The following is a 22046-nucleotide window of genomic DNA, read 5'->3' on the forward strand; positions in this document are numbered from 1 at the left end:
AATCTCAACCAGGCAGTGGGATATATGATCTATGTTATTTCCAGAAACTATCATACAAAGACATCAAATAAGAATTTGTAAAAGAAATGAATTCTTGAATGGTGTAACTGTCTCAACATTAGCAGCCTACAAAAAAAAAAAAAAAAAAAAAAAAGCCTACTTTATTCTCAAAATCCCAATTTCTCTTCTTGGCTTAAGACACCACTCCCTACTCTCTATCACCTAGGAATAAAGGCTTCTTTCCTTTTTCCCCAATGAACCTTAAAATCTCTTTCCAGTCCAATGTTTTCATTAATGCCCTTGCTGATAAGAATTTACATATAAATACACACACATTCCAGAATGTTCTTTTAAAAGTCACTCTGTGACGATTTATGTGATAAAGAAAACTTGCATCTGTAGTATTTCTTCACTGGCCTGTGAGTCAAGAGAAATAGGTTCTAGATATAGATCTCCGGCTAACAAGTTCCATGATCTCAAGCTAGTCAAGCAAGTCACCATCTCTTTGAAACTACATTTCAACACCAGCCATTTCTAATAAAACAATCAAGTCCACAAACCTCTCTCTATATATATTTGGGTGAAAAATGCAAGGTGCTGAAATGCTAACAAGACATTAGCATTTTTAAAAAAGGGTGTGTGTGTGTGTGTGTACATATTTGCTTGTATCAGCATGTGAAGATGTGAAAGCATCACAAAATTAGCTGCCTCCAGGGAGGGGATCTGGGTGGAAATGAAGGGTGAGAGGGAAGAGTTTCACTGTATGCTCTTAGGTAATATTTTGAATTACGCACCTGCCAATGTAGTACCTATTTTAAAAATAAATAAAACTAGATGTTCACCATAGAGTTCTTTAAACTTTTCTGCATCTTTAAGTATTTTCATAATAAAATGTTAGGGAAAATCTTTTATAAATGAATACGAATTAAAAACACGTAACAGGGGCGCCTGGCTGGCTGCTGGCAGAGCATGCGACTCTTGATCTTAGGGTTCTAAGTTTGAGCCCCACCACGTTGGGTGCAGATCACTTAAAAATAAAATCTTAAAAAAAAAACAACAACAAATAGTCTGATCCTGTGATCTTCCTCACCAAAACTATGGGATCAAAGAATTGGAGGAACCTTAGAGCCCACCTAACCCAAATTCTTTAGTTTTACAGATGAAAAACAGAGGACAAGAAAAGCAAAGTGATTTATCCAAGGTCACATAGCTAGTTAGTGTCAGAACTAGAACTAAACCTGCTGAGGCAAGGGATGGGCTGAAATGAGGGAGAAACAAGAGAAGGTAAAACCAGTTTGGAGGGTCTATTGCCCTCCTCCCCAATTCCTTCTTCCTTACCCCAATCCCTCCTAAAAAGTCTCAACTCATCTAAAGCACAGCTCTGCTCATGTCACTGGTCAAAAACTTTGAACGCTTCTCCACTACCTTTCAGATTAAAGCTCAGTCTGGATTTTGAAAACAGCCGCCTAAATATATGGTCACTCTGCAGCCACAGCTCCCTCCACTCCCCTTGGGGGAAATGGCTCGCATTCGTGACTTGCCGCCAGAGCTCTCCTCCGCGCTGCAGGATGGCCGACCCCTAGCCAGCCCACCCGTCCTTCCAAAGGCCCTGGGGACCAGCCCCAGGGCGGCTTTCAAACCCGTACAGCCTTGGTGCCCGGGAACTCCAGCTCGGGCACACCCAGTCCCTGAGAACTTGCTCGGCCCCTCGCCCAGACGGGAGTTCCGGGCAGGCACCCGGGCCGGCTCAGCGCTCGGCTGCCCACAGTGCCCCGGAGCCTGGACCCAGACACCCACCGCCCGGGCTGCGCTGCGCGGGGGCCCGGAGGCCCCGCCGGCCGCAGAGCCCCCTCCCCGGCCAGGCTCGCTCCCCGCCTCCCCGAGCCCTGGCCTCACCCCGCCGTCATCACCACATTGTAGATGACCAGGTACGCCGTGGCCAGAGGCCCTGGGCCCTTCTTTTTCCGCGCGCCGCCAGCTTCGCCGGCTCCCGCCCGTCCCCCCCACCCCCATTCCCCTTTGTCGCTGCAGTAGCCGCCGCTGCCGCCATGTCAAGGGTCCCGAGCACGCTCTCCCTGCGAGAACACCACCGCCCGGACTCGGCACTGAGAGGAGGCGGAGGGAGGGACGAGGGAGGGGCGGGGCCGAGACCGTGGGGCGGAGCCAGAGACAGCGCCCACGACGGCCGCCATCTTGGAAGAGGGCAAAGACACTCCTGGCACCCCCCCGCCCGTCACCTCCCTTCAGACGCCAGCGCCATCTTTGATCACCGTAATCACCGCCTTTTTTTGCGCTCCCGGTTATAACCTCTGGAGCCATTTTGGATTAGGTCAGTGTCGCCTATGGCCTCCCTTGCCAAGGCCGCAGTTTCTGCCATCTGGATGCTTCCTCGTCCCTATTCTCTCACCTATAACCTCTGCCTCCATGGTGGATCAAGAAAATGATGCTTTCTTTCTCCCTTCTCATCTTGCTTCTTCCAGTGGCTCTAGCGTCACCGCTGTGCACGTGATCTAATAACCTGCTATTTTGGGTCAGGGTAATACATACGAATATTGCTTCCCATCAACCCCAGGGACCAGCAGAGGAGAGCCTTTATGGCGAGTGCGCTCTGCTCTTTCCCCAGAAGCCAGCTTGAAGGTTCAGTCTCTGAAGGTTTCTGCCCTGGCTTTTAAATTTCAAGTTACTGGTACAGTGAAAGTCAACGAGAAGTGTCCCTTTTTTACTATCCGACTGAAGTCGCACGTGTGGCCAAGGATACAGTGTCATTTGTGAGGGTCTGGAAGATTCAAGTGCATCTTCCCACCCAAGCCATGTGTGCTCACCTGTCGCCAAGGCGGGACCACGACGAGGTGATTAGGCGGTCGGCTAAGGGTGAGGTGCGGAGTGGAGCGAGAAACTTTCCACCCACAGTGGTCAAGAACAGAAGGGTGTTGGCTTAGACAGAAAACCTGTCCGCTGAGGGAAACAGGGAAGGCTTATGGAAACTGCTTCAACCATCTGATCCCACTCGCTCATTCATGGCTTTTTTTATTTGTAAAAGGCTCCTACAACTAATTTTCACACAAACATCTTAAATGAATTGCTGTGTCTGTGGCTCCATTCTAGCAAGTGGAGCGTCAGTGAGGTTGCATTGAGGGTTCACGGCACTAAATGAAAGAGATACTCTTCTGTCTCCCAGAGACCATGTAGAAGGAGCTAGTGGAAAATAAATATTTATTAGTTGGTGAAAGGTGTTATCAGGAAGTTATTGCAGTAATCAGGGTCATAGTGATAATGGTTTAGGCTGGAGTGGTCGTGATTGAGATGATGAAAACTGAATTGAATTCTGGACATATTTTAAAAGACCTGATAAGATTTGTGTATATATTATATGTGGAATATGAAGTGAAGGAGATGTTGTGAGCACCTTGGAGGAACTGAGTTACAAAGGAAACTGTTATGAAGGCAGAAATCAGGAATTTTGTTTTTTATGCATTGAATTTGAAATTTTTATTAGACATGCAAGTGGAGAGGTTAATTAATCAATTAGATTTAGATAGGTGCAGGCAGAGCTGTTCCTTTTGGAGGTTCCAAGGGAGAATCCATTGCTTACCTACTCCAGCTTCTAGAAGTGCTGGCATTCTTTGGCTGATAGTTGCATCACTTCAGTCTGTGCTTCTGTTACTGAATTTGCACTCTCTCAATTTCCACTTGCTGTCTTATAACAAACAACCTTGGTTTTACATTGGGCTCTAGCGGATAATCTGGGAAAATTTCCACATATCAAGATCCTTAACGTAGTCATACCTGCACAGCTTCTTTTGCTATATAAGTAACATCCTGGGGATTAGAATAGGGACCCATTTGGGGTGCCTGGGTGGCTCAGTCCATTAAGTGTCAGACTTGGGCTCATGTCATGATCTCACGGTTCGTGGGTCCAAGCCCTGCATCGGACTCTGTGCTGACAGCTCAGAGCCTGGAACTTGCTTTAGATTCTATATCTCACTCTCTCTCTCTGCCCTTTCCCTGCTTGCACTCTGTCTCTGTTTCAAAAATAAACATTAAAAAAAAAAAAAAAAGAGTAGGGCCCTATTTGGGGGGCCATTATACAGCCTACTACATTCCATTACCAAAAAAAAAAAAAAAAGACAAGAAAACCCCCAAAGACTGGAGAAAAATGACATTCTTTTTAAACCATTACTAAATATGCAGGAAAGTAAGGGATCTCCAAAGGGGGAGCTAGAAATGGGGAACGAGCTTCTGTTGGTAGTGGTTAAGAACAGGACATTGAAATTATAACAGTGATCAGTTAGCAAAAGCCAAAGCCAGGATTTCTCTGAGGGTAAACTCTAGTACCAGAGCTAAGATTGAGAGACTAACGATGGGAACTTTCTAGGGCCTCTCTTATAAGGGTGCTAATACCACTCCTAATAACCCCCAAAGGCCCCACCTCAAAGTACCAGTGTGTTGGAGATCAGGATTTCAACATGTGAATTTTGGAGGGACACAAACGCTCAGATTATAGGTGTTATTTTCCTTAGCAAAAGGGATTTTGCATGTGTGATTAAATCAAGGACCTTGAGATGTAGAGATTGGCCTGTGTTATCTGAGTGGGCTCAGTGTAATCACCAAGGGAGGCAGAAAAAGAATCAGAGTCAGATGGGGATGTAACTGTAGAAGAAAAACAAAGAGAGGTGTAATGTTTCTGGCTTTGAAGATGGAGGAAGGGGGCTTCTAGAATCTGGAAAACATAAGGAAATGGGTTCTCTGTCTAGCAAGAAACATAGTCCTGCCAACATCTGACTTTAGCCCAATGAGATCTGTTTTAGACTTCTGACCTACAGAATTATAAAACCATATGTTTGTATCGTGTTAAGGCACTAAGCTTGGGGAAATTTGTAATAGCAGCAATTGGAAACTAATACAGCAATTATATCTATATTGATATTAGTCAAAAGGCATTATTAGAGATAATCATGATAAAGGTTCAGTTCATAAGGAAAACATAACAATTTAAAATATGTGTACATAATTACATGGCCTCTGTGCTAATGTTCCAATTCTATGTAGAGAATAATAAAACATTGGGTGACATTAAGGAAGAACCAAAATAAGTGGAGACATTCTGAGTTGGTTACTGGACAGGGAACTAGTTCTGAACTCAGACTCAGCTGCTCGCCACTCAAAAATCAATACTTGAGACAAGTGATGGTGGGAGAGGAAAGGTTTCTTGACTCAGGAAGCCAGCAACTTGGGAAGATGGTGGACTAACATCTCAAAGACCATTATCACTGTCCACATGAAGTTGGAGGGTTTTAAAGGGGGAAGGCAGGAGAAAAGGGAGTGAGGCTATATGCAGGAGCAGCAAGTGCCCAGGCCGTTAGTCCTATGTTGACATGACACTGAACAGACTTGTTGGGATCATCAGCAGCTGTTTTCAGGTGTAGTCAGGCATTATCTTCTGGGAGATTTGGTCCTTCACTCCACAAGGCCAGTGGTCTGCAAATCCCAAGGAAAGTAATTTAGTTCTGCTATAGACCAAGGGACTTAGGTCAGCAAGCAAGAAGTACATAAGCTTGAAGCAAGTTAACCCTTAAGACTGGTTTGAATGCTGTTATAAGTCATAAATTGAAAAACCCAATATGGTAAAGATGACAGTTCTCCCTAAATTAATTTATAAGTTGCATGCAATCTCAGATCAAAATTTCATCAGGTGGTTTTTGTTATTTGTTAATTTTTGTTTTTGTGGAATTGGATAAGGAAATTAAAATTTTACATAGAAATGTGAAGGTTGAAAAACTGTCAAGATATTGGGAGAATTTGATCTGTATCAAGATTTATTATAAATTATAGTAAATAAGATAGTATGGTAGTGGCAAATGGATGGCAAATAGGCTGATGGAGTGGAATAGAGAGCCTACGAACAGACCCAAATATACATAGACACTTTGTGTATGACAGAGATGCTGTAGGGAAAAGATGGGTTTTTCTTTTGTTTTTGTTCCAACATTTTATTTAAATTCAAGTTAGTTAACATATAGTGTAGTATTGGTTTCAGGAGTAGAATTTAGGGACTCATCACTTAAATACAACACCCAGTGCTCACGCAACAAGTGCTCTCCTTAATGCCCATGACCCATTTAGCCTATGTCCCACCTATCTCCCCTCCAGTAACCCTCAGGTTGTTCTCTGTAGTTGAGTCTCATATGGTTTGAAGATGGGCTTTTCAATAAGTGCTGCTGGAACAGTTGGATATCCACATGGGATATCCCTTTCTCACAGCAGAAGCAAAAATCATTTATAGGCTTAAATGTGAAAGACAATATTTAAAGCTTTTAGAAATTAATATAAGAGAATATCCTTATGACCTCAAAAGTAAAGAAGAATTTTAAAACAAGAAAGTACCAACTATAAATGATACTAGATTTGACTAGATTAAAATAAAGAGCTTTTGTTCATCAAAAGATAGCATAAAACCAACAAAAGCCCCCACAAAGTACAGAGTGGACGAAGATATTTGCCACACACATAATTAATAAAGGACTAGCCTTCACAACATATGAAAACTCTTTCAAATCAGTGAGGGATAATCACATTGAAAAAGTGAACAAAAGACTTGTATAGGGACTTTACCAAATAAAAAATATGATGAATAAACATATGTAAATCTCCTCAAGTTCATTGTTAATCAGGGAAATGAAAATTGTAACTGCAGTGAGATGCTGTTTGTCATCCTCCAGGATGGCTAAAATGAAACAATTTGATAACACCAGTTGTTAGTCACAGCTTAGTGCAGGAGAAACTCCTGAAGCCTGCTGATGTGGTGAGTTGGTGCATTCAATTCAGAAAATAGTTTGGCATTATCTAGGAAAGTCAAAGGTACACATAACCCATGATTGTTACTCTGCCAAGTAGATGCCCTTGAATGCCACTTGGGCTACATATACCAGAATATTCAAAACAGTTTTGTTTATTTTAGCTTCACACTGAATACAATGTCTTATACACAGTAGAATGAATAGATAAATCTTGATATGTTCTTACAATAGGTTACTTTATAGCCATGCAAATGAACAAATTGGAGCTGTACTTGAAAACTTGGATGAATCTCATAAACAAATACTGAGTGAAAGTAAGGCACAAAAGAACGTATACAGTATAATTTGGGATATATACACAGGTAGTAGAACTATAAAGAAAAGTAAAGAAGAGATTAGCACCCAAATCTTAATCATGGATATTTTTGGATTAGAGCTGGCCACCTGACTTAGGAGCAATTGCTTAGGAGGCACTTCTCTCCCTCATCTTTTTATCATAGAAAAGGTAACTTCCACACAAAAGGGGAAGGTATTAATCATTTCCAGGTTCCCACACAATGGAGACCAACTTAGGTTAGTTAGAGAGAAAAGAATGTATGGTAAGATCAATGGATAGCTCACAAAATTGATGGAAAATCTAATGAATGAGGTTTGGAACATGGACAGGAAGCCATGGGAAATTAGGCAGCCAAAAAGAGAGACCAGATCAATACACAGGAAGAATCTAGTTAGTATCCAGCAGCTTCTGTCATTGGCCTGGCCACAAATGGACATTGAACACTGCCATTACTGTTTCTTCTACTACCCCTGAAAGATTCAAAACTGTCATTTGCTTCCTGTGTTACTGCAGGGTCAGATTTTTAGGTTGCGGCACTGCACTGATTGGAAGGTCAGGTTCTCCTGCACTGATTGGAAGGTCACATTCCCAAATTCTAGGGAAAGGGGCTACTTGCCTACATTTGAGCTTCTTTCTCTGAATAGGAAGTGTGTTTAGAACTGGATGGCCAGAAATGAAAAACACCTACCACAGGAAATATCAGAAATAAACACATCTGGTCCCCTCTGGAAAGAGGAAAAAGAAATGTAATTAGTTAAGATCTGTGAAACTCACTGGGACATGTTTTTACTGGGGGAAAAGACATTGTGCACAGTCATTTAATTGAAAGGAAGCCAGACTTTCTCTTCCTTCTGCTTTGCAGTATACCATTCTCTCTCTTTTTTAAAAAAAAATTAAAAATTGAGCCCGAGTGACTCAGTCAGTTAAGCGTCCTGCTTCAGCTTAGGTAATGATCTTGCAGTTCATGAGTTTGAGCCTCATATTGGGCTTTCTGCTGTCAGCTCGGAGCCTGGAGCCTGCTTTGGATTCTGTGTCTCCTTCTCTCTTTGCCCTTCCCCTGTTCACGCTTTGTCTGTCTCTCTTAAAAATAAATAAACATTAAAAAAATTTTTTTTAATTCCAGTAGAGTTAACATATAGTGTTATATTAGTTTCAGGTGTACAATATGGTAATTCAACAATTCTATGCATTACTCAGTGCTCATCATAGTAAGTGTACTTTACTCTCATGCACTTCTTATGGTGAGAAGGCAAGCTGGTGCAACCACTGTGGAATAGTATGGAGGTATCTAAAAAAAATTAAAAATAGAATTACCATATGATCCATTATCCACTACTGGGTATTTATCCAAAGAATATGAAAACACTAGTTCAAAAAGGTATATGCACCCTATGTTTATTGCAGCATTATTTCCAATAGCCAAATTATGGATAAAGATGTGGTGTATACACACACACACACACACACACACACACACACACACCATGGAATATTACTCAGCCATAAAAAAGAATGAAATGTTGTCATTTGCAACAATGTAGATGGAGCTAGAGAGTATTATGCTAGGTGAAAGAAGTTAGAGAAAAACAAATATCATATAATTTCAATCATATGTGGAATTTAAGTAACAAAATAAAAGCACAAAGAGAAAAATAAGAGACCAAAAAATAGACTCTTAACTCTAGAGAACAAACTGATGTTACTGGGGAGGGGGGCTCTGGGTGAAATAGGTGAAAAGGATTAAGAGTACAGTTTTTCTGAAGCACATTTATCTGCTTTTCATATCAGGGCAATGCTGGCTTCATAGTATTTTTTGGTTACCGATTCGATTTCATTGGTAATTCAGTTTGGGGAGGGTAATATGTTTCTAGGAATTTATGTTTTTTTGTTTTTGTTTTTGTTTTTTTTGATGAGTCTGGCTAAAGGTTTATCAATGTTGTTGATCATTCTCAAGAACAAGCTCCTGATTTCATTGATCTGTTATACTGGGGTTTTTTGGGGTTTTTTTTTTTTTTTGAGTTTCTATTTTGTTTATTCCTGCTCTAATCTTTATTATTTCCTTCCTAACACTGGTTTTGTGTTTTATTTGTTCTTTCTCTAGCTCCTTTAGGTGTAAGGTTAAGCTGTTTATTTGAGATTGTTTTTTGCTTCTTGAGGTAGGCCTGTGTTGCTATAATCTTCCCTGTTAGAACCACTATTGCTGCATCACAAAGATTTTATTTATTTTTTAAAAATTTTGTAAGCTTGTTTGCTTGTTTGTTTGTTTGTTTGTTTGTTTGCTTATTTATTTATTTATAGAGCACAAGCTGGGAAGGGGCAGAGAGGAGGACAGACAGAATCCTAAGCAGTCTCTGTGCCATCAGCGCAGAGCTCGATGTGGGGCTTGAACTCACATACTGTGAGATCATGACCCAAGCTGATATCAAGAGTCAGATGCTTAAATGACTGTGCCACCCGGGCGCCCCTGCATCACAAAGATTTTAGACTGTTGTGTTTTCATTTTAATTTGTCTCCAGGTTTTTTTTGATTTCCTCTTTTATTTCTTGGTTGACCCATTCATTGTTTAGTAGCATGTTATTTAATCTCCATGAATTTGTGGTCTTTCCAGATTTTTTTTTTTTTGAGGCTGATTTCTAGTTTCATAATGTTTTGGTTAGAAAAGATACATGGTATGACTTCAGTTTTTTTTATTTTGTTGGGACTAACTTTGTGGCCTAATATGTGATCTATTCTAGAAAATGTTCCATGTACACTTGAAAAGAATGTATTCTGCTGTTTTAGGATGGAATGTTCTGAATATATCTGTTAAGTCCATCTGGTCCAGTGTCTCATTCAGAGCCACTGTTTTCTTGTTGGTTTTCTGTTTAGGTGAGTTATCCATTGATGTAAGTGGAGGTTTTAAACACCCCTACTATTATTGTGTTACTGTCAATTACTTCATTTTTATTATTAGCTGCTTTATGAATTTGGGTGCTTCTATGTTAGGTGTCTAAATAGTTACAATTATTATATCTTCTTGTTGGATTGTTCTCTTGTTAGATTATATAATGTCCTGCTTTGTCTCTTGTTACAGTCTTTGTTTTAAAGTCTATTTTGTCTGACATAAGTGTTGCTACCCTGGCTTTCTTTTCACTCCCATTTGCATGGTAAATGCCTTTCCATCCCTTCACTTTTAACCTGCATGTGTCTTTAGGTCTCAGGTGAGTCTCTTGTAGGCAGCATATGTCAGGGTCTTACTTTTTTATTTTTATTTTTTAAAGTTTATTTATTTATGGGGCACCTGGGTGGTTCAGTCAGTTAAGTGTCCAACTTTGACTCAGGTCATGACCTCGTGGTTCATGAGTTCAAGTCCCACATCAGGCTCTGTGCTGACAATTCAGAGCCTGGCACCTGCTTCAGATTCTGTGTTTCCCTCTCTCTCTGCCCCTCCTCCACTCATGCTCTCACTCTCTCTCTCTCTCTCTCTCTCTCACTCTCTTTCTCTCAAGAATAAACATAAAAATTTTTTTTAAAAAATGATCATATTTATTATGAGAGAGAGAGAAAGCACAAGTAAGGGAGGGGAAGAGAGGGGAAGAGAGAGAGAATCCCTAGCAGGCACCACATTGTCAGCACAGAGCCCAATGCAGGGTTCAAACCCATGAAATATGAGATCATGACCCGAGCCAAAGTTGGACACTTAACCAACTCAGCCACCCAGGTGCCCCTGGGTCTTGCTTTTTTAATCCATTCCATCACCCTAGATCTTTTTATTGGAGCTTTTAGTCCATTTATATTCAAAATAATTATTGATAGGTATGTACTTATTGTCATTTTGTTATTTGATTTTTGGTTGTTTTTGTAGTTCTCTGTGTTTTGTTCTTCTCTTGCTCTCTTATCTCATGGTTTTGCTGGCTTTCTTTAGTGATATACTCGGATTCCTTTCTCTATTTTTTTTTTTTTTTTGTGCATATTGCTGGTTTTTGATTAGTGGTAACCATTAGGTTGATATATAATCAGGGATGGAAGTCTGGTTCAACATCCATAAATCAGCCACTGTAATATACCATATTAATAAAGTGCAGGGTAAAAATCATGATCATTTCAATGGATGCAGAAAAAGCATTTGAAAAAATTCAATATCCATTTATGATAACTCAATGAAGTGGGTATAGAAGTTACTTCAAAGCAATAAAGGCCAAAAAAGGCAAGCCCAAAACTAAAATCATTCTCAACAGTGAAAAGCTGAAAGCTTTTTATCTAAGATTGGGAACAAAACAAGGATGCCCACTCTCTCCACTTCTATTCAACATGATATTGGAATTCCTTGTCAGAGCAATTAGGCAAGAAAAAGAAATAAAATTCAATAAGTGGGGTTGGGGAAATTGGACAGACACATACAAAGAATGAAATTAGACCACTGTCTTACATGACACACACAACCCAAAATGGGTTAAAAGCTGTTGAACACAAGATCTGAAGCCATAAAGCTAGAAGAAAACATAGGCAGTAAGCTCCTTGACATAGGTATTACCAAAACAGTATTTTTTTTAATCTGACACCAAAACAAATGTAAAAATAAATAAATGGGACTACATTAACCTAAAGAGCCCCTGCACAGCAAAGGAAAACATCAATGAAATAAAAAAAGGAACCTATTGAATGAGAGAACATATTTGCAAATCATATATCTGGGTAGGGGTTAATATCCAAAATATATAAGGAGCCCATATAACTCAATAGCAAAAAAATAATCTGATTAGAAAATGGACAGAAAATCTGAATAGACATTTTTCCAAAAAAGATATACAGATGGCCAATAGGTACATGAAAAGACACTCAACATTGTTAACCATCAGGGAAATGCAAAACAAAACCATAGTGAGATATCACCTCACACCTGTTAGAATGGCCAGTATTAAAAAGACAAGAAATAACAAGTGTTGGGAAGGATGTGGAGAAGAGGGAACCCTTGTATACAATTGGTAGAATGGAAATTGGTGCAGCCTCTATGGAAAAAATTTTTTGAAGTTCCTCAAAAAATTAAAACTTAAAACTATATGATCTAGCAATTCAACCTCTAGGTATTTATCTGAAGAAAATGAAAACACTAACTTGAAAAGATATATGCACCCTATGTTTATTGCAGCACTATTTATGACAGCCAAGATGTGAAAACCACCTAGTGTCCATTGATGTATGAATGGATCAAGAAATTATGTCACAGATAAACAACAGAATGTTATTTACTCATAAAAACGAATGAGTTCTTGCTATTTGCAACAAATGGATGGGCCTGCAGGACATTATGCTAAGTGAAATAAGTCAGACAGAGAAAGAAATACTGTTATGATCTCTCTTGTATGTAGAATCTTGGAAAAAACAAACAACAACCTTGTAGATACAGATTGGTGGTTGCCTGAGGTGAGGGTGGAGAATGGGAAAAATGGGTAAAGAAGTTCAAAAGTTAAAAAAAAAAAGTGAGTATTACATCTTGGTAAATTTGTAAATCTACCAAATCAGATCCGGAAATTGAATTTAATAGTTTAGGGAAGAACTGGGTTTTAAAATCTGCAACATTTACAGGTAAAATATTAATTAAAAAAAAAACAAAACAAAACAGAATGGGGCTCCTGGCTGGTTCAGTTGATGGAACATGTAACTCTTGATCTTGGGGTCATAAGTTCGAGTCCCACATTGGGCATAGAGCTTACTTAAAAAGCCAGGGGCACCTGGGTGGCTCAGTCAGTTGGGCATCCGACTTCAGCTCAGGTCATGATCTCACAGTTCTTGAGCTTTAGCCCCACGTTGGGCTCTGTGCTGACAGCTGAGCGCTTGGAGCCCATTTCTGATTCTGTGTCTCCCTCTCTCTCTGGCCCTCTGCTGCTCGTGCTCTGTCTCTCTCTCTCTCCCTCTCTCTCAAAAATGAATAAACATTAAAAAAAACCCAGAATGGTTTCCAATGAATCTTTTTTTCCACACAGAAATCACCCTCAAATGCATAAAATACCCACATTGATAGTTGGATGAAAATTGGGCTGTTTTATTGAGAAATTCCTGTATGACAGCATGTGTGGGTTATTTCTTCATGCTGCCCAATTTTCAAAGAAAAATGTTCCAACCTCTTGCCTGTGCAGGAATACCCTGCAGCAGGGCTGGCTTCACGGGTGCACACTTGTGTAGTCACCTGGGCCCCCGTGCTTAGAAGGACCTCACACTTGCTTAAATGCTCTGATGTCACTATCTTGAAATTCTTAATACTTTTTTCTAGCACTGGGCCCTGCAAATTATGTAACTGGTCTTGCCTGGCAGTCAGAGTACTGGCAGCCACACAGGGGGAGAGGGCTGGAGTTTCAAGGTTTAGTGTGTAGCTTTCCCCTGAGCCCTGTGTTTTCCAAGTTGCTTCACCCCCATCTCACTTGGGCCTGTTGTCCATGGCCTCTCTAGCCTAACTTTAGAAAATCCTCTTTTCTGCCAGGGTTGTCAGAGGGCCATATGGGCTAGAGGAAGAGATGAGAGGGAGTCAATCTAATTCCTCTACTTTTGCCTAGTTCTGTGGTAGGACTCAGCTTCCTCTTTGAGGCTTGCTCTCCTGCAGACAATTGCAGAGAAGAAAAAGAGCAAACATAATTACCAATTAGTCTATCCCCAAATTTTGTCAACACTGATGTCTACCGTCTCACCTCTTTTCTTTGCCCTTGTGGGTTTATGCCTTTGTCCTTTCATCTTAGTGGGGTTTGGGGAGGCAGGAAATAAATGTTGAGTGTTCAGTCTGCCATGTATGGCCACTAGTCTTAATTTGCTTTCCATAGCAGAAACTACTTTTCCCTTTATCACTCAATTTTTGTTGGTTTATATAATAATCAAATTATGTGATTACGGTTGCAAGTAGAACTGGCTAAGTAAGTTTAAGAACAAACCCAATTGACTGCTGGTAAATGTACAACTCAGAAGTGTGTGGGCATCTAATTTATTTTACAGAGGAATGAAAATTGTGGTTAAGTTGGGCAAGTTGGATTAAATGGAAATTAGTTAACTGAGCTTCTATTGTAAATAAATGAATATAAGGCATCCATTAAGAAAGTTCATTATGGAAAGTCTAAACGATTTGGCTTCTTGGACAAACAATTTGAAGAAGCTTATCTGTCTTTAAAACTGCTTGAGCAAGAAAATGTCTTTCTAGGATCGGCCTCATTTCTGCACTTTTTGGGTATTAAGGATGTGTTCAGACTGACCTGGACTCTGGACCTTGGTCTGTCCTAATTCATAGTTATTCCATCCCACCTGTCTCTTAGTCTTCTAGTTGGACTTTTGACCTTCTTTGACCTAAAAGACCTCGGTTTCCATCTGTGAGTTGATACCTTATATCCCCTTTAAGGACCCCCTCATAGGTACCGGGTTCCTCCAGTCTTTAGCGTTTTAGGAATTCTTGAGGACAAAACTGGCCTGCTTTCTATGGCTTCCTTCTCTGTAGGAAGTCAGGTTTCAGCTTCTGTGCTCTAAGTCAGGTGCCCATTTATCTTTTTGCTTTCTGTCTTCCAAAAATCTGTTATTTTCATTTGTCTTCTCCCATATTTGTCTGTGAAGGGTTTAGAGCTTTAAAAAAAAGTTACTATCCTTTTACTCTCAGCTTAGTGTGGGTTCCAAAGAGAGCAGAGCTACTGCTTATTTTCAGTAGGTCCTGTTTGGCCCTCACTCCTACTATGGTGGCTTCTCATTTTCTAAGCCCTTGGTCTTCTGATTCTCCAGAAAATAGGATCCTCCATTTTGAGCTTTCTAGACACTTTAAAAAAGATATCTACCCAGCCTTTTCCTGGGACTACCTAGCAAAGCCCTATTTGTTCTGTAGTTAATATGCAGTCAGAAACAAGTCAATGTGAATTAACTTTTGTAAACATCAATTAAAAGTTAGGAATTTGGGGTGCTGGGTGGCTCATTTGGTTAAGCGTGGGGCTCTTGAATTTGGCTCAGGTCATGATCTCATGGTTTGTGGGTTCAAGCCCTGTATTGGGCTCTGGGCCGACAGCATGAAACCTGCTTGGGATTCTCTTTCTCCCTCTCTCTCTGCCCCCCTCCCTCTCTCACTCTTTCTTCCTCAAAAAAAAAAAAAAAAAAAAAAATTAGGAATTTATCCATTTCTTCTGAGTTGTCCAATTTGTTGGCATATAGGTTTTCATAATATCGTTACAATTGTTTGTATTTCTGTGGTATTGCTTGTTATTTCTCCTCTTCCTTTAGTAATTTTGTTTATTTGGGGTCCTCTGTCTTTTTTTAAATTGGCTAGAAGTCTATCAATTTTGTTGATCTTTTCAGAGAACCAGCTCCTGGTTTCATTGACCTGTTATACTGTGTTTTTTTTGTTTCTTTTTTTAGTTTCTATATCACTTATTTCTGCTCTAATCTTTATTATTTCCTTCCTTCTGATGGTTTTGGTTTTGTTTATTCTTTTTCTAGCCCGTTTAGGTATAAAGTTAGGTTATTTGAGAATTTTCTTGCTTCTTGAGGTAGGCCTGTATTCCTGTACACTTTCCTCTTAGAGCCACTTTTGCCATATCCCAGATTTTGGACCATTGTATTTTCATTTTCATTTGTTTTCATGTAATTTTTGATTTCTTCTTTGATTTCTTGTTTGACCCATTCATTGTTTAATAGTATGTTATTTAACATCCATGTATTTATATCCTTTCCAGATTTTTTCTTGTGGTTAATTTCTAGTTTCATAGTGTTATAATCAGAAAAGATGCATGGTATGACTTTAGTTTTTATGAATTTGTTGAGATTTGTTTGTGGCTAATATGTGATTTGTTCTGGAGAATGTTCCACGTGTACTTGAAAAGAACGTGTATTCTGCTGTTTTAGGATGGAATGTTCTGAATATGTCTGTTAAATCCATCTGGTCCAGTGTGTCATTCAGAGCCACTGTTTTCTTGTTGATTTTCTGTTTGGATGATCTGTCCATCATTTAGTGGGGTATTAAAATACCCTGTTATTATATTATTATCGATTATCTTTTAAAGATTTTTTTTTAATGTTTATTTACTTTTGACAGAGAGAGAGAGAGAGACAGAGCATGAGTGGGGTAGGGGCAGAGAGAGAGGGAGACACAGAATCCAAAGCAGGCTCCAGGCTCTGAGCTGTCAGCACAGAGCCCGACGCGGGGCTCGAACTCACGGACTGTGAGATCATGACCTGAGCCGAAGTCGGACACTCAACCAACTGAGCCACCCAGGCGCCCCTTATTATTGGTTGTTTATGTTTGTTATTAACTGTTTTATATATTTGGGTGCCACCATTTTGGGTGCATAAATATTTACAATTGTTATATCCTCTTGTTGGGTTGTCCCCTTCATTATTATATAGTATCCTTCCTAGAAGGAAGTATTAGCAAGGATGTGGAGAAAAATGAACTCTCTTGCACTGTTGGTGAGAATACAAATTGGTGCAGCCATTGTGGAAAAAACAGTGTAGAGTTCCTCAAAAAGTTAAAAATAGAATACCCTACAATCTAGAAATTGCACTACTGGGTATTGACCCATAAAATACAAAAAACACTAATTCAAAGGGATATATGCACCTCTGTTTATTGTAGCATTATTTACAACGGCCAAACTATGGAAGCAACCCAAGAGCCCATTAATAGATGAGTGGATAAAGAAGATGTGACACACACACACACACACACACACACACAAAATGGAATATAACTCACCCATAAAAAAATAATGAAATCTTGCCATTTGCAATAACATGGAGAGAGCTGGAGAGTATCATGCTAAGCAAAATAAGTCAAAGAAAGACCAATACCATATGATGTCACTCATATGTAAAATTTAAGAAACAAAACCAATGAGCAAAGGAAAGAGAGAAACCAAGAAACAGACTCTTAACCAATTTTTAAAAATTAAAAAAAAACAAAACGTTGATTTATTTATTTTTTTAGAGAGAAAGAGTGACCAAGGGAGGGGCAGAGAGGGAGACAGAGGATCTGAAGCAGCTCTGTGCTTACAGCAGAGAGCCTCATGCAGGGCTTGAACTCACAAACCATGACCTGAGTCAAAGTCGGATGCTTACCGACTGAACTACCCAGGCGCCCCTAAATCTTTTTTTTAAGTAGGCCCCATGCCCAGTATGGGGCTTGAACTCATGACCTTGAGATCAAGTCACATGCTGTACCAAATGAGACAGCCAGGCCCTCTAAGAAATAGACTTTTAACCAGAGAGAAAAAACTGATAGTTACCACAGGATATGTGGGTGGGAGGATAGGGGAAGTAGGGGATGGGGATTAAAAGGGACAGTTATGATAACAAAAAGATTAAATGACTTAAAAAAATGAAAGGAGCTATTGATTTTTATAGAGGAGCACTCTATAAACTGGAAGGTACCACCCAAAGATAATGCTTGTTATATCAAAAAAAAAAAAAAAAAAAAAGGTGACCTTAAGATTTTTTTTAGTAATTATCAATCCATGTTTATCTCCATAACATACTCCTCATTTAGCAAATCAGACCGTAGTTATTTTGCCACATGCTTCCCACCCTCCCCGTCCTGCCTGTATAGAGCTATTGACGTTTACAGTTTTTTTCATGGGAGTTGGTGTTATTTAAATGGCAGATAGATCAAAGATAAAGAAAAAAATTGGGGAACTCTTTGGGATAAAGGTATTCAAGTGAAGTAACTCTGAGAAATTTCCTCTTAATTGTGAAATAAGACTCATAAGGTAGATGAGTTTTTCTCTTTTGACTATGAAGAGGAGAGTAGCGACTGGGAGTTAAAACTTTCCCCTTAGAACAAAAGGGCAGTTGTAGCATTTCCTAAACTCACAGCAATTATTTTTTGTACAATTGCATGGGCACTTTCGGATTCAAAGGTCCTTTTTGTGGGAGGTAGGTGAATTTAGATAGTTCTTTTCATCTTTCATTAGTATATAACTTTTTCACATACGTATTTTGTTTCTGCAGGAGTACAATTTCTTGAGGGTAGAGCATGTTTCTGACACATCTTAGCATCTCTGAGTGCCAGAAAAAATAGGTGCTTACCATCAGGATCAGGTAATGTGCATAAGTTCATTTAATTAAAAAAAATTTTTTAAAAAACATTTATTTTGAGAGAGAGTGAGAGCGAGCAGGGTAAGGGCAGGGAGAGAGAGAGAGAATCCCAAGCAGGCTCTGCACTGTCAGCACAGAGCCCAATGTGGGGCTCGAACTCACGAACTGTGAGATCATGACCTGAGCCAAAGTCAGGAGTTGGATGCTTAACCGACTGAGTCACCTAGGCGCCCCTCATTTAATTTTTGTAACAACTACTAGAGAAGAGCTATTACTCTCATTTTATAGATGAAGAAACTGAGGCACGAGATACAGCTCCAATAAGAAGTCCAGCTGGAACTGACTTCACTTGGCTGATTAACCAGATTAGGTAAATCCTACCCTAGTATCCTGCAGCATCTGTCTTCAGTGAACAGGTCAGGTACTTTCTGGAGAGAGATCTGCGACTTCACAGACCTTGCAGAATAGGTTGTAGGACTACTTGCTAATAAATGACATATTTGGACCGAGGCCATCTTTCACTTTAACACACCATCTGAGATAAGATGGTGGAGGAGCCCTGTAGCTCAACTTATCTCTTAACTATTGGAGGCTACTTCTGTCTGCCCAAAAGAAGCTAATAAGTGTGAATGACCAAATTGACAGGTTACTTTATAATTTCCTTCTCCTTAGTTATCTCCATCTAGAAGAAATCTAGTCTCAGAGAGTCCAATAATGTCTTGTGAAGATTTATCATACATTTCCATGTGGTCGCCACTGGGGCTATGGTCTCTGACGTGGAGCCCTTGCTGCAGAATGTTAGCCTTTGGAACACAGTGGGGCCTGTGGGCTGAAATTTCAAGGAAGCAGCAGTTAGAAATTTGATGTCTCCAAACACTGCAGATCTCCTGGATATTTCCAATATCAATGAACGAAGCCACTGAAGTTAAATGATTGCAGCTGTTGCAATGGCCCCTCCCACCTTCCTTTTGGTCCACTGTCAAGGAAATCCTGTGTTAGTGACCCTGTCTCTCCTGTGCATCTATCTCATATGTCCCCATTGCAAGCTCCCCTATCTCAAGTAGCTCCATGTTCCAAAAACACTGGAGATTTTTGTCCTAGCTGGTTGTTCGGTATCCCAAGTAGTCTCGTAATTGCTTGTGAATTACAGGTCTATTTAGATTTTGTGGTGAGAAACACAGAATTGGTACTTTTAAAATGTTTTAAAAAGTAAAAAAATATATATGAATATAAGCAGTGAATCAAAAACTATAACCTAGGTATAAAGTCGATTATTCAATATAATTGGTGAAACTATGGACCATGCTCTCCAGACTGATTTCATACAAACATTAAAGTTTTCATTTCACAGTAATTTGAAAAGTAATATGCACGGTTAGGGTAAAATTTGGAGTTCTTGTTTATTCCTAATTCATCTAGAACAGTGCTGATGGAACTTTACGGAAAGTTTTAATCTGTGCTGTTCAATAAGGTAGCCACTAGTCATACCTGATTATTGAGTACTTTATTTTTTTAAACATTTTTAATGCTTATTTATTTTTGAGAGAGAGAGAGCAAGCAGGGGAGGGGCAGAGAGAGAGAGGGAGACACAGAATCTGAAGCAGGCTCCAGGCTCTGAGCTGTCAGCACAGAGCCCGACGCGGGGCTCCAACTCACGAGCTATGAGATCATGACCTGAGCTGATATCGGACGCTTAACTGACTGAGCCACCCAGATGCACCGACTATTTAGTACTTTAAATGTGGCTAGTGCAACAGAGGAATTGAGTTTTAAGTTGTTTAGTCACTTGTGACTCATGGCTACCTTATTAGAACAGATCTAGAATACAGTGATGACCTTGTAACAGGATAGTCTGTTATGTTGCAGCCACAAAGAACCCTAAAATCGTGATTTATAAGAACAAAGATTTATTTCTTACTTGTGTTATATGCCCATTTGGGGTTGGCTGGGGACCCAGGCAGATAAAGTAGTCACCATCTCACATGTTGCCAGTCATCATGGAGAGTCTTGCACTAGTACTTAAATCCTCTGGCTCAGAAGGGACGCACATCACTTTCTACTCACAGCTTACTGACCAGGACTAGTCACAGCCCCATCTAGCCAGGGAGCCAGCAAAGCTGTGCCAGGGGGCAAAGAGCCTCAGTAGTGACTGGCACAGATATTAGCCTCCCTTTCAAAATATGGAGGAGTTCCTAAGGGGTAAAGAAAGTAGTATTACCTTGTGTTTTCTTAAAAAGTGGGAGAATTGAATTTCTTTAGAATTATCCTTTATCTCCTTGATACTCATTAGCATAGATTTATTAAAAGCAGGTAAAATGTGAAAAGTGAAAAACTCAAACACTTTGATTAAAAAGAAAAAAAGACTCAGGACACCTGGATGGCTCAGTTGGTTAAGCGTCCGACTTCGGCTCAGGTCACGATCTTCAGGTTCATGAGTTCGAGCACTGCATTGGGCTCTGTGCTGACAGCTCAGAGCCTGGAGCCTGCTTTGGATTCTGTGTCTCCCTCTCTCTGTGCCCCTCCCTCACTCATGCTCTGTCTCTCTCTCTCTCTCTCTCTCTCTCTCAAAAATAACTTAAAAAATTTAAAAAAGAAAATGGCTTTAAAAAAGAAAAAAAGACTATATAAAGTTAGAGCTGACAATAGCATGTCTTTTTTTAAAATTTTTTTTAACATTTATTTATTTTTGAGACAGAGAGAGACAGAGCATGAACAGGGGAGGGGCAGAGAGAGAGGGAGACACAGAATCTGAAACAGGCTCCAGGCTCTGAGCTGTCAGCACAGAGCCCGACGCGGGGCTCGAACTCACGGACCGTGAGATCATGACCTGAGCCGAAGTCAGACGCTTAACCGACCAAGCCACCCAGGCGCCCCAATAGCATGTCTTTTTAATTACACACAGAAATATCATTTAATATGAAGTTCTGCAATGTAAGCAGCAACCAATGGATTTTTATATGTTTGGGATGAAAATGGAATGGGAGAAAATGTATTTATTTTTCCTGGTGCAGAACACGTATGGTACATTTTTCCCTAGCAAGGAATAAAAAATCCTTGTCTTTAAAACTAGTAATTTCCTCACTAGGAACATTTGTGGATTGTAAATGCCTTTAAAAAATGAAAAAAATTAAATATTAACTGACCAATGGATTGTTTCCTTCCAGACTATACCATAGAATCATAGAATGATCTAGTCCAATATTTATTAGCATGTCTTGATTGTTTCTAGAGTATCTATAATATTGTTTGAACACTCAAGACATAAGAGGCTCACCATCTGATAACAGATTTCCTATAAAGCAGGAGCATTATCAGGAATTTCCTCCTAACAAATGTTTCAATGTCAAGACACGGAAAGATGGAACTTGGTTGCCAGTAAGAAACTGCACCAACGTTACAAATGCAAACCAAGCCCTGGTAAATAATATTAATGATGATAATGATTTTGTCACATACCAAAAATGTCATATAGGTTTTAGCATTATGAGGATCCTATAGATATTAAATACCTGTAGAATGTAATTGAACCAAATGACACTCAAGAGAAATTCTGAACATGTGCAAATCAAGCTGCCTATTAGCAACAAGAACTACGTCAGTCATCCTGTTCCTTAGTGAATCACAACCATCTAAGCCATTCATGCAGCACAACATTTGTTTGTTTCCAGGATCCATCAGGGTAGTCTACAGCTGGTGACATGGCAAGAAAGAGGCGGCTGCAGAGACTGAACAAACAGCATGCACTGTGGTATCCTTTATTTAAAAATTGTGAGCTAACTACAGTTGTAGTGTTCTCATTTACCATTCTGATGGCATAATAAACTGCGAGAACATAACACAATTTCAAGACATTAAAAATCTGTAACAAACACACCACACATGCACAC

The 22046-nt window shown here is 39.8% G+C and overlaps 1 protein-coding gene and 1 long non-coding RNA gene across 4 annotated transcripts in view; one reads left to right on the forward strand and one right to left on the reverse strand.

The window, feature by feature from the left end:
• The window catches only part of HACD2 (3-hydroxyacyl-CoA dehydratase 2), a 101752-nt gene extending 99659 nt beyond the window's left edge, over nt 1-2093 (reverse strand). Inside the window, 2 exon segments of the mRNA XM_042903134.1 lie at nt 1897-2002; nt 2005-2093. Coding sequence (XP_042759068.1) covers nt 1897-2002; nt 2005-2050 — 152 coding nt within the window. The 5' untranslated portion in view covers nt 2051-2093.
• Nucleotides 2094-2198: 105 nt separating this feature from the next.
• On the forward strand, nt 2199-21993 carry LOC122198484. 3 transcript variants are annotated; one of them, XR_006193005.1, is made up of 4 exons: nt 2199-2849; nt 18073-18162; nt 18448-18529; nt 21828-21993. It is a non-coding gene; the product is annotated as an uncharacterized LOC122198484 (long non-coding RNA). The 3 variants fall into 3 exon arrangements; XR_006193003.1 differs by lacking the exon at nt 18448-18529; XR_006193004.1 differs by lacking the exon at nt 18448-18529 and having other exon boundaries at nt 2199-2329.
• Nucleotides 21994-22046: the final 53 nt, after the last annotated feature.

Source organism: Panthera leo, chromosome C2 (genome assembly GCF_018350215.1).
Source record: "Panthera leo isolate Ple1 chromosome C2, P.leo_Ple1_pat1.1, whole genome shotgun sequence".
In the NCBI taxonomy this organism is placed as follows: domain Eukaryota; kingdom Metazoa; phylum Chordata; class Mammalia; order Carnivora; family Felidae; genus Panthera; species Panthera leo.